The sequence below is a fragment of the Phaethon lepturus genome, unplaced genomic scaffold (genome assembly GCF_000687285.1).
Source record: "Phaethon lepturus isolate BGI_N335 unplaced genomic scaffold, ASM68728v1 scaffold32735, whole genome shotgun sequence".
Classification (NCBI taxonomy): Eukaryota; Metazoa; Chordata; class Aves; order Phaethontiformes; family Phaethontidae; genus Phaethon; species Phaethon lepturus.
In genome coordinates this window covers 1-12,378 of record NW_010541814.1, presented here as the reverse complement: position 1 = coordinate 12,378, position 12,378 = coordinate 1, and the positions used below count along the sequence as shown (strand labels likewise).

Below are 12,378 nucleotides of genomic sequence, written 5' to 3'. Positions count from 1 at the left end.
GATTATCCACTCAGCGGGAATGGCACCAGATGCGTGTGTGTTTTCCTTTTAAATAGAGAAAACCCCCTTACGTAAAGGAATCAAAGGTGAGGCAGAAGGACAAGCTGCAGCCCCTGGGTGCCACTAACGAGGGTGCTGGAGCACGTGGTAAGGCAAGCATGACCCCATCACCCCTACTGCAGTGGTGGATTTCTAGATTCAGAGAGGACAACCTTCCCTCGCATGCTTAAACCACTCCTAATCTGCTTTAGGACTGGATCTTTTATAAACACCCCTGGCCAAAGCCCTTTCTTCCGGTTTCCTGAACTGCTTCACCTCAGAGGCCCCGGGGAACCTGTGACTATGGCAAGGGATCAAAAACTAAGCATCAGGCTACAAGGAAGGGCAGCTCATGGGACCATTAAAATAGGTGTTTCATTCCAGATCAGACTGACTACAAATTAACAGGTAATGAGCGAAGCCTGCAGGACCCATAAAGCCATTTAAACCCAGCGGGGGAGTGGGGACATGAAGGAAAGGGTTTCATTCTAAGATGCTTACAAGCAATGAGCGGTGAAAGATCAGCAAATTAAAGATGCTGAAGAATGTCAGTTTAAGAAGAGACATAAGAATTGGAAATTGGAGGGGAGAAAGTAAACTCCATGGGCCTGTGCCCTGTCCCACCACAGCTAACACCATTGTTAGCTCCGATTGTGAGCTGGTCACAACAGTGACTTTGGGCTTTTTCCTATTCAAACCCACTTAGAAACATCCCAAATCAGACTAAGCACTGTGCCAAACCCCAGATGCAAAGCTCTGGGAGAATGAGAAGTAGTAGCAAGGCTGACAGAGCCCTGTAGGCGTTCATTCTCTGCTCCACAAGCTTGCTCTCCATTCCCCACAAGGCAGGATCACTATTTCCGCTCTGCTCGACCAGGTTGCTCTGCAGCTCTTTCCCCAGCAACCCCAAAACCCCTGTCCACCAGGCTGGGTTTTTCTCATCCCCCTTCAAGAAGCAGCTCACAACTTCCCAGAGGTCCAAGGTCCAGCGTGAAAACAACTGCCCTTGTTAGCACCAGGCAGGTCACTAGAACAAGGTCCCCTCTGTTTCCTTGTCACCAGTCAACATTTCCCACTAAGCTTCCCGCTCTTAAATCTTTTCACAAAAGCACATCAAAGCCCTTAGGGTACAAGATCTTGCTACAGACAGTGCTGTAAGATACCCAGACCAATTCCTTCCCCTCTACCTGCCAGGTTGCAAAAAACCCAGCTATGCTGCCTCCCACTTTGCATCGTTGGCTTTCAGGCAGGCTCCGCTGAAGTGTTTTCTCCATTCCTCTTAAGCGCTCTGTATCTTGGCACAACAAACAGCTCTGAAAGAGGATCAGGGACTTAAGCATCAGCTCAAGCTTGTGATGCAACAGCTGAGCTGTGTGGAGAAGCTGGGCCTGGAGGGGTGCAAGGATGCCACTGGGCAGGACTGAGGCAACTGGTGGCTTTACAAGAGCTGGTGTTCCCCTGGGAAGCCAAGATGCAGAGAAGCTGGTATTACATGGAGGACCATTACATTATAAGCCTTCTCCTTTGGAAACCTGTGCTGCTGTGACCAACACAGCTTGGCATGAGGATTATCCACCAGTATGAGCAAGAAAATAAAAATGGCCAGCACATGACACCCATCTTCCCATCGTTGTATTTTAAGATTAAAACCAATGGAGGATGAGCAAACAAATTTCTAAAGTAAACCCATGAAGGACAGGAAACAAAATGCCACACTTTTCTTTATTAGAGACAACAGCCAGTACATCAGAGTCCATTTAAATCTTCCAGAGCAGCTTGACCATGGATGGCTTTCTTCCAGGCACCCACAGAGATGAGGCAGCTCCAAAAACAAATCAAAGAGAAAAAACAAAACAAAACAAACATCTCGATCATAAATTGATGCCCTTAAATAACTTCTCTCACTACCACTAGAATGTAATGACAGAGAAGTCAAAACCCTTGCCTCTGAGAAGCACACCACTCCTGGGAGTTGTGCTGCCCGCTAAATGAGAAAGTGCCATCTGCATCTGGGATCAGCCCACAGGGATGGAGGGAAAAGAGAAAAGGAAGGAGGAAAGAAGCAGCCTCACTTACCTTGGTTTTCCTTTCCCCCCTTCCCTTGTGCTGGGGAACAGGATGTTAGCTACTGCTTCTGGCTGGCCCAGAGGCAGCACAAAATGGTTGTGTAGAGAGGAGAGCAGGAGGTGGTTTGTTATTCACTCTTTGCACTAAAAAATCAGCCTCTGCCTACAGGCCATGTCGTCTTCCTCTTTCCATAGTGCTTCCTGTTTCTCCTCTTTAGTTTAAGGAAGGGACATCTCCTTTGCGGCTCTAAGGTGGCTCCTCCTGGCACCTGCACAAGGAAAGAGGGTGCAGGACTGGCCGCACATCCTCCAGAAGCACATTTGGTTATCGTCCATCACAAGGAACCATAAGAGAGGAGAATGATGGAAAGGAAATGCAGGAAGCTTTGCTGTTATTCCCAGCAATCTGCCTGCCTCAGACAAGCACATTCACTTCAGCATCTCTGCCAAGTAGAAGGGCTCCTTCCTGAGCCAGGTCCCTCCCTCCCGCAGGGAATGGAAGAGCCACATCCTGCAGGATTCTAGCCCTGCGGTGTAGCTATGGAGTGTGCGCATGGTGCCAGCTGTGCAGGAGCTCAGGGACTATGAAGAGGGTGGTAGCCAGCGGAACAGACTTTCTAAATCTTTGCAGCAGGGTTGCATCAGCCCAGCATACCAGCCCCCACTTCAAGAACTTCCACCAGACCCTTGGTTGGGGCGTGATCAGATCACACACAGCACCACTGGTTTGAGGCATCAGTTCGGACTTGCTCCTATTTCTTCAAAACGGTGGCGCAGAGAGCTGGGAGTGGTGGGAATGATCATCCTACAAAAATTGGTCCTGCAGCCCATGGGGACAGATGCAAAAGACAAACAAAGCTTAAAACAGGCCAGAGAATGGGAAGCTTGAAGAGAGCAAGCAGTGGGGTGAAGAAAACAATGCTGGTGCTAACACTTTCCTATAGCACAAGTGGAGGACAGAAGTATGCTGTTCTTGCCGTTTGTAATCATCTCCAAATGTTTAACTGTCTTCCAGGTGCCAGAAGGGAGCGGTGCACCCCACACGCTCAGCAGCATCCTGCCTGCGCACAGAGTCACATGGCAGTGTGGTAGGGGATTTTCCTCCCCACACCTCAGTACCCGAGTTGGGCAGCAGAAGTCTCTGGGGGAAAAAGGAATATTCAGGCAAAAAAGCAAGGGAAGAGAGAGGAAAGCAGAGGTTGGTCCCAATCCAACCAGCTACCACCACCCAAAGCAGAGGGGGAATCCCAGGCTGGACATACACAGAAATCACGGAGGATGAATTGCCATGTGAAATACATGTTTTTATAACAGTCTGCAAAGTCTTTCCTCTGGCCATGCCGGCACACTCAGGCATCATCAATGAGCTTTTCGCCATTTGCGTCCTCTTTCCAGCTACCTTCTTTCTCACTTCCTCCTTCTCCTTCTTCTTCTTCTGCCCCATCTGTGTACGTGTCCTTCTGCCCATAGTTGAGAGTAGTGCGGGCAAGGTCCACCTCAATGGGAAAGACATCTGCATCTCGGAGCACGGCATAGCAGTCATCATAGTACTTGGACATTGTGGAGACAAAACGTTGGAGCTGGAACACGATGTCCTGCACTGTAGTGGAGACATGTTGGGAACAAATCAGGTGAAAACCCCCTTCCCAAACAGTGTGAAGGCTGTGCTCAAGCATCCCTCGTCAGCAATAGATACAGTCTCCTATGTATTAATCCCTTTCGGCCCCTGAGGGTGGATATCACAGGCACATCCACAAAAGGGCTCTTCAGCAAAGACTTCTGAGCTGAGAAGAAGGAGGAGCATAAAGGCCAAAGCCATGTCTGCCTGACCCCTTCAGGTGCTGGACACAGCAGTGGTACTCACCGTGTTTCTGGTCCAGGAGCTCTATTTTCTCTAGCACGTCCTTCCTCATCTTGGCAAAGCGTGTGCGAGCCTCCTGCCGGCAACGTAGGATAAGGCGGTATTCATAGTTCCCAGTGCTGACCCGGTAGAGAGGCTCACCCAGAGCCTGCCAAAAACATGGTGCCATTTTAGAGACTCCCACAACAGTACTTGTACACAGAGTTTGCCTACTGATGCGGACTCATAATGACCTTGGGTTATTACAGCCCTCTCAAGCTCACTGGAACTGCAGTCAGGAAACAGGAGGAACGCTGAGCCACGTCAACAAACCAGCAGTCAATGGGGCCATTTTGAAGGCCAAATACATGCCAACCATGGTAAAGAAAAGCATCACTACTAAGCAAAGACAGAAGGACAGGCACCTTTCAACCCAGCATGGAGAACTGGAATGGCTTCTCTTCTGAACTATTAAGACAGACACTGGGAACAAACAAGTCTAGGGTCTGAGGGATATATTAGTTTATATCAATCACACAAAAGATTCTGCCCTCCTCCGCAAGCTTTGCCCTATATGGATTGCGTGACACATTATACATCTGTACAGGGAACCCTGTGGTATCTACAATCATCCAGACACCATACTGGAAACCAGTAGGGAGGGACCTATATGTTGTCCCACCAAATAATTTTGAGAGAAAAGGGTTAGATCTGTCAGCAAAACAGCATTCTTCTCTTGCACCTGTAAACGTAACACATGTAAAATCCATGTTATGGACTATGGCTTGGCAATGCACGCTGCATGCACCAAAACCCAAAGATGTTACTCTGCTGGGCATGACTGGGATTCTTTCCTTCCCATTTAGCAGGAAAGGTATAATTAAATGTTGTGTTAGGAAAGTTGTATTCCTTCCTGGCACTGGGAATTGGGCATTCCAAAAATTCAAATCCCTGCTCTGAGATCAATACCTAGGATAAAACAAAATCTTATTTTTGTACAGGGAAACTGGGCATGTCGGGGACACCTTTAGCTATCTTAACAGAGCTGTTAAGGATTATTTGTAAAACTCTAAACCAGACAGCAAACTGTTATTGGAGAATGTTGCCTTTCTTTTTTCTTAAGTCTTCTGATTTTAAATTACCTATTTTTAGGAAAACTATTATTAAGAGACATCCTTTAATCAGTTTTCCTCAACTATGAATGCCACTTTCACATGCCTTTTGCTAGAGAAGCTAAACCTCCATTTCTCAGAAACAAGTCCAGAATTAATGATAAGCTGTACACTACACACAAATGGAATCTGTGAAAATAACACCTTAATTCTCCTTACACAAGTTAATATTACTTAAACACCGAGACAGGCAACCACCAAGCAAACAAACTGCAGAGGAGATGTCTGGTCCCTCCTCTATTCCAAAGCACCAGTGATTCATGACAGTTATTGGCAGTGTTTCCTAGGTAGCATTTAAAGATCTCCGATTTCTAATACGTTTAGAACAAATGTGTGTAATCCTTAGGATGTATTCACTAGTTTGGGTGCACACAGGCACAGGAGCACTTTTGCAATTACAAGGCTGTGTGCACAGGGAAGCTGCAGAAACAGAGTATGCAGTTTTCATTGCCACAGTACTGGTACTCACAATGCAGCTGTACTCTTCATCATCCATCTCTTTGACTTTCAGGCAGTAAGACTTCATAGGGTTTAAAAAAAAAAAAGGCAAAAAGCAAAACAAGAAGGAAATATTAAGAATTAGAAGCAACTTCATTATTAACCATAGCCATAGGGTTGTACCATTTCAATCCCTCCTTCAATGCTGCAGCTAGGGACTCTGGGGAAAGCACAATATGATCAGAGTATACTAAACATGCCAGGTGGAAAGAAGATCTATTTAGAGAAATATGGGGAGAGAAAATGGTGTGGGAGAGAGAAGGTGCTTATTATTTATATTACAGGAGCAAACACGTTAGATACATGTAAGAGAAAATCCTGTGTTCTTCTACTCTTTGGGAAAGCACAGTACCAGAAAAGTATGAGGAGGTAATAAATAGAGGCAGAAAAAAAAATGGATTGTGGGATGGATTGATGTGGGAAGACATGCTGCCATATTCACTTGCCTTAAGGGCTGCAGCTCCAAATACTTCTCTAAACTGGTAAAAGGAAATAGATTTCTACAGTTACAGAACAGATGCACTTAACAGCCCTACCCTATTTTTTGGGGCGTAGAAAACAAGGGATGAGTGGAATGGAGAAGGGAGAAAAAAAGCATGGTCTACATTAAAACAAACATGATTTGACAGTGGTTTAATCTGGCTAAGGAAAGACTATCCAAACTACCTGAAAAATACGACTCTAAGGCTGGTGAGCTATTTAGGGGAGTTCAAGAGCATAAATTGCATAAGAACTCTTTCCAAATAAATAAGGAAATTAATTTGGTGATGTAGAAAACAAATCATCTGGGCTCTGGGAGATGTCTCTTACCAGTGAGAACTACTGGGTCAAAAGCAGGTGTCTGAATTTGAGTAATCCATCAGTAGACAAAGAATTGGAAAAAACAATCCATTCCTGCATGGACTGTGGAAGGACGGACATGTGATTGTTCAGAATATGATTCTATGAAACTTAATTTCAACCAGCAGTAAAAAAATAAAAAAGAGCAGCTCACCAAATATTCAAACTTGACATCCAGGTATTTTTTGATAGTCAGCCTTGTGTCAGGAATGGCTTTATTCAGATACGTATTCAAGTCAGTAAGCATCTGCAAGGGAAACATCCTGTTGCTGAGTGTAAGACCAAAAAGCATGACTACAATTCATCAAGGGCAACCTTCTAACCAGCACAGGTCATGAGATTGCCTCGAGTTAACTCTTTTTAACTAGAGCATATCCGAAAGAAAATATTTGATCTTGATTGAGAATTGCCATGGTTAAAGTATCCACTAATGTCAGGGGCAAGTAGTTCCAGCATTAGAAATGTATGACTCACTTCTAGCTGGAATCCATCTTCTTTCAACTCATCTTGTTTCATTTTCAATTGGTCCTGGAAATTGCTGTTGCTGATTAGGAGGCCCACTACCCAATGTTGTCTATCCAACATGGCACTTAAAAGGTGCTCAAATCAACATTCAATACTCTCTTTGCTAAACTAAGTGGACAGATGCCCTGGAGACTCTCACTCAAATATATTGATTGAAATCCTTAAATTGTTCTTGGACTGCTTACCTAAACTCTTTTAAATTTAGTGACAACTTTTAATGATGGGTACCGATAAGCAGAGAAAGGGCTCTAGGGAATACACTGATCAAACTACCCCCCATCCCCAAATGAAAAGGAGAGGAATATACTCATGTGCAAAAGTCAAAGGGACAAGATTGGTACATTCACTACATTACCTGTTAGGTTCTTTATGAAGAGAGTTCCCTGAAGGAAAGCAGACAAAGATAGTTCTTCCCCCAATGAATAAGCTTTAACACCACACCTTCAAAGACAGGCTTCTGTCTTTCTAGATTCCCCTCTTCTCCAGACCCTTTACTCCTATGGTTAAATTCTTTACCGGCTTAATTGTTTTCAGAAGGTGAATCCCAAACTTCTCAATGTTGCGATGGGCATCAGCAAATTTCACAAAGGCTTCACTGGCAGCTGGTTGCGGCTCCCGTACTCCAATGACAGAGAACACATCTCCAAATGCTGGATGAGGGTAAAAAACACAAACAGATGAAAGAAGAGGTTGACCCTGGAGAAGAACCTTGCTTCCAATATTACAACTCCTTCCCACAACTTTGCTGGGGAATGACGCTACATGTTCCCTACAGACCAGAGGTTGGCAGGACATTTCTTCAATGTCTCATATGAAGGACAGGACCAGTGTTAGCACCATGAACACTAATGCCAGGAGGGCAGCCCTTCCCAGCTCATTTCTGCAACACTTAGTTTTCTTTCAGTGAGGGAATTGCCTAAGTACTGACTAAAACTCTTGAAACTGGAGGTCAAAGATTTCTGCTCCCTTCACTCAAGATTCTTTACCTCTGTGTGTCTGGGATAGTTCAAAGAAAGCCCTGAGAAGACTCTTGGTGTGCTCTGTCAAGCCTGTGATGAAAGACAGAAAAAACATTTAAGTCATTTCACTGAAACATAATGGAGGCATCCTTCTTTCCCATCTGGTATCTGATGGAAGACACAGTTTACCTTTGTATAACTCTGCAGTCCTCTCCAGCTCTTCTAATCTCTTCACTAGTCCATCTAAATGGAAAGAAGAATCAGAATCCAGAATTACAACAGTCAAATCCAGAACATGGTTAAGACTTGACCAACTGGAAAAACACCAGTTTCATATTTTTGGTTCAAATTTCTCTCACCAATAAAGCCTGTCCCCTGGTCCAACATGGGAAGCTTTTAAAATAACTGCCCACTAGTTTACAGTGGGGCATCATCACCTATCAGCGTTCACTAAGCAGGTCCCCACTTTAAATTAATTCGACCTTAGCTAACATTTAAATGGCCCCAATGACAGTATATACTGCTCAAGAAGGGCGGAGGCAATCACAACAGTGAGGTATAGCAGAAAGAAAGGATTATGAAGGAATAATGTGGAACATGCAAGTAGCATTAAAAAGTTGGTAAGCACAAGACGGTAAGTAAGTGTTCCCTTAAGAAAATGTCCTCCTGGACAATACTTACCATTGCAAAGTATGGCTCGGCTTAACCCCAGGGCATCCGCTGTCCCTGAGCTCATGTTCTCTACCAGTCGATGCTTCACCTTCTTCAATACTAAAAGCCAAAAGAGAGTTGCAAACCAGGATCAGCGTCATTTCTATGGGCATGAAAAGCACACTAGCATACTTTATCACTTTCTCAGGCATTGAATAAACTGGCCAATCTGAACTTAACTCACTATTGAGGTAGTGAGCAGAAAAACAATACCATAGAAACTAGATATTCAGTCCAGCTGTGCATACCACATCTTCTATCTTGTCTATCTGTTCTGCTCCCATATCCTATATACTTCAATCAATAGAGCTCCAGCACTTCTTTTGGAAGAATATTCAAAAAAATCACTTTGCTATAAGCTACCTATCATGATATTTGGAACTACACTTTGCTTATGCTACTTGCTGTTTTACATCAACTGAATTCAGGAGACAAGGCTGAAGGCAAGATTTAATGCTCAAAGTTATCCCTTTGCTTACTTTTATCTTCTGGTTCTTAGTTAAACCATTTTGTCACCCCTTGATGGAATTAACTTCTGTCTTTGGTGGTCATACTCTGCAAATCACTAGAGACAATTATGCCCTCTTTGGAATCAGATGACTCAGCTACATTTATTTAGAGGCAAACTTGCAGGGGTGCCAAGTGCCTTCAGCTCCCAAGAACTCAGCTGAAGTCACAGTGTTCAGCATCTCTGGAAAATACCAATCTCACTGCACTTCTGTTTCCCCAGAAATCCATCTCAGTCCTCACCATTTTCCCGAACCCCTGTCAATTCATTAGCACCTTAATCACCATGAAAAGAAATAAAAGAAAAAAAGGATAGACTTTTTATGAAAGTGAGAAAGGTAGACCATATAATGGAGACATTTGTGTAGGCTTAGTTCAAAACACACACTTTGTTTTAGAAATAAAGTCTCCCCTCTCTCCTATAAAATTTGTGGTGGTACAAAACTCAGGGTAGATAGGTATTTCATCACTGTTCTCCAAGCTGAGAAACTGCAACCAATTTTTTTTCAATAGACACATCTCTCTGTACAGCTGAAACTCTCAATAGATCAGCATAACTTACATGTATTAAAAATAAGTAAATTAAATTATTACCTAGTTGAGTTTCATCATCCATACTAAACACAGCACAGAAAAACAAGCCTCCCACAACAACAGTCAAGCCTCAATTTAAAACTTTCAAGACTATTTCAAGATGTCAGGGAAGGGTTTCTTTAAACCTGTAATTCTCTTTGACAGTAACCACCTGAAAAGGACTGAATTAAGAGGAAGAATGGAACCAGAATTTTACTTTGGTTTTAGCAGGGACCAATCTTTCACCCCTCCATGTCACTTTAACACTCTAAGGAGTAAGAAACCAGTCTTACCAATATCCAGAGACTTGCCCTGCTTTGGGTCGGCCTGAAGCTTGTTGTAGTGAATCGTCACTTCTCCCTTTAGAAAGAACAAATCCAAAACTGCTGTGCTGGAAGTAAGTAGCAGTGGCTTCCTTTACCAATGGACAATAAACTGTAAACTACAACTCAGAAGCTCCAGTGGTCCCCTCCTACCTCTTACCTTTACCATCTGTATCATCTTGGCCACCTCCACCTTGGTCTTCCCTTTGACAGACTTCCCATTCACTCCTGTGATTTCATCACCAGCTGCTACAGTGCCGTCTAAGGCTGCTGGAGTGTTATCAAATACCTAGCAGATAGGAAAGAGAGCACATGTAGTCTGGAATCAAGAGGAAGAGAAAGGTGAATGCAGGGCTGAAGAACAAAAAAAGGGACAATTACATTCCTTCTATTTAACTCAGTTGTACTTTTTTCATGATGAAGCCTCAAATTTTCCCTAACTCAGGGATGGGCTGATCATCATCCTTCAGGAAGTTCTTGCCTCCAGGATGTGCCTCCTCGAGCACAGGATTTCTTGACATTGAGAATGTCACACTGTTCCCCTGTGAATTCTAACATGGTCTCCAAGGAGAAGGATAATTTCAGAAGTCTTAATTTAATTCTTCCAACCTATTAGGTACTAGGGTAAGGAAAACTGATTCACTGAAAAGTGAGATGATGTCTCACAGTTTGAGAAAAACAGATAACATAGGACTCTCCAGGCCTTCCATCTCTCAGGCCAACACTGTTTTACAAAGATGGCTTATTCTTCCTCCCTGAGTGCCCACCTGGACAATGTAGAGACAGGGGCAGTACTGCGCTCCTCCCCCAATGCTGATCCCAATAAGGTTCTGAGGGTCCTTCTTCAGGGTCACTGTCCCAGGCACAGTGGGGATCCCCCTAGAATGAGAAAGGGGGAATGAATAACTGAACACGGTAGGCAGAGCCGCATGCGTATGAAACAATGCTGGTATCTGAGTCAATACAAACTGAAAACATAACGGGCACTGCACATTTGAATTCATCACATTATCTCTACCATAGAGTCTCCCAGCACGGGCCAGCAGAAAGACCTTCTGGGCTATCTTTTTTGAGATTGCATGCAAGGATTAGAGGTGGGAGAGACACCCTCATCCATTGCTAGGCACTGAGGAAACACCATCATGTTTTAGAGAGTGTTTCATCTGCTCTTAGTGCTGGAGTGAGCATAAATGACATGCAAGACAAGTGCTCCATGTCAAATTCATTGCTAATCTCATAAAACCTTTTACTTGCTCAGGAAATGACAGTGTTCTCCTCCTTACAGACCTAAGGAGTCCAAAGTTCTCTCCACTTCTTCTCACCTCTTATTATCTTTCCTCCATTGTAAATATTTTTTTATCTGGCTAAGGTCACTAACTTACAGAAGATTTGTTAGCACTGCTTTGCAATCAGAAATGCAGGGTAGTCACTGCAGAGCAACAGAAAGCGTTCTCCTGTCCTCACCAGCACGGCAATGCCTCATCCCCAGTCCCCAGGCGGGGCAAGAAATCAGGACTGAACAGCAAGTCTGACTCTTCAGTGCACAGCATCAGAAGCAGGTAAATTTATCCACTCCCATTAGGTCTTGGCTGCAAGGACTATTTCTATTGTTAGCAAAAAACAGGAAAAGACAAGCGAAACACTTACAGCTTATCTTCCTCAATATCATAGTCCAAATCTGCAAACATTGTTTTGGTTAAGTGGAGCCTCTTCGTCTGAAACTGCTTCCTCCAAACTCTCTGGGAAGAAAGAACAGGATAAAACCCAATAAACCAGTGATCTCACTAGAAAACTGCAAAGAATCAACCTGTCACCCTTCTCAATCCCCCCCCCCTTTTTTTTTTTGAACATCACATCATGGTTTCCGTTTTTATATGAAAGATGAAAATCATGTCAAGTGTCTTTGATTCTATGCTCTGAATGAGGCAGGAGAAAGTCCTCAAGTTTGAATACTGCATGTTTCAAAACCCACCCATGTGCAGTGTTTCTAAAAGCACAGAACAAATCCTGTCGCCTTCTGGCAGCTCCTTCTTCACATGCTCTACCTGCACCATGGCTGCTGAAGATATTCACAGTTTCAGTCCCCTACGTCTATTAAACACCTCCATTTTGATCTTGGCTTCACAGCAACTTATGTCACTTTTTGACGTTCATCTCCTATCTTGGGAACCTATGCAAAGCTTTTCGCAACTTGCTGTCACAGAAAACCTCATTATTTCCCCATGCACAACCCCCGTTTAATTTTCTAGTTAATTTTGGGCAGTAATTAGCAGACAGGGTTTGGTTTCGCTCATCCTTTGATGGCACCAAAGGCAGGGTGACGCT

At 44.0% G+C, this 12,378-nt stretch overlaps 1 protein-coding gene across 1 annotated transcript; it reads right to left on the bottom strand.

Annotated features, from left to right (window-relative positions):
• Positions 1-3,389: 3,389 nt before the first annotated feature.
• Positions 3,390-11,793, bottom strand: PICK1 (protein interacting with PRKCA 1). Its single transcript, XM_010287838.1, has 12 exons — positions 11,701-11,793; positions 10,821-10,932; positions 10,214-10,342; positions 10,024-10,090; positions 8,621-8,710; positions 8,129-8,182; positions 7,967-8,029; positions 7,497-7,630; positions 6,610-6,702; positions 5,587-5,637; positions 3,970-4,114; positions 3,390-3,705 (listed from the first exon to the last, which is right to left on the bottom strand). The coding sequence occupies exons 1-12, from the start codon at positions 11,739-11,741 to the stop codon at positions 3,455-3,457; spliced, it is 1,230 nt and encodes a 409-aa protein (XP_010286140.1). The 5' UTR covers positions 11,742-11,793; the 3' UTR covers positions 3,390-3,454.
• Positions 11,794-12,378: the final 585 nt, after the last annotated feature.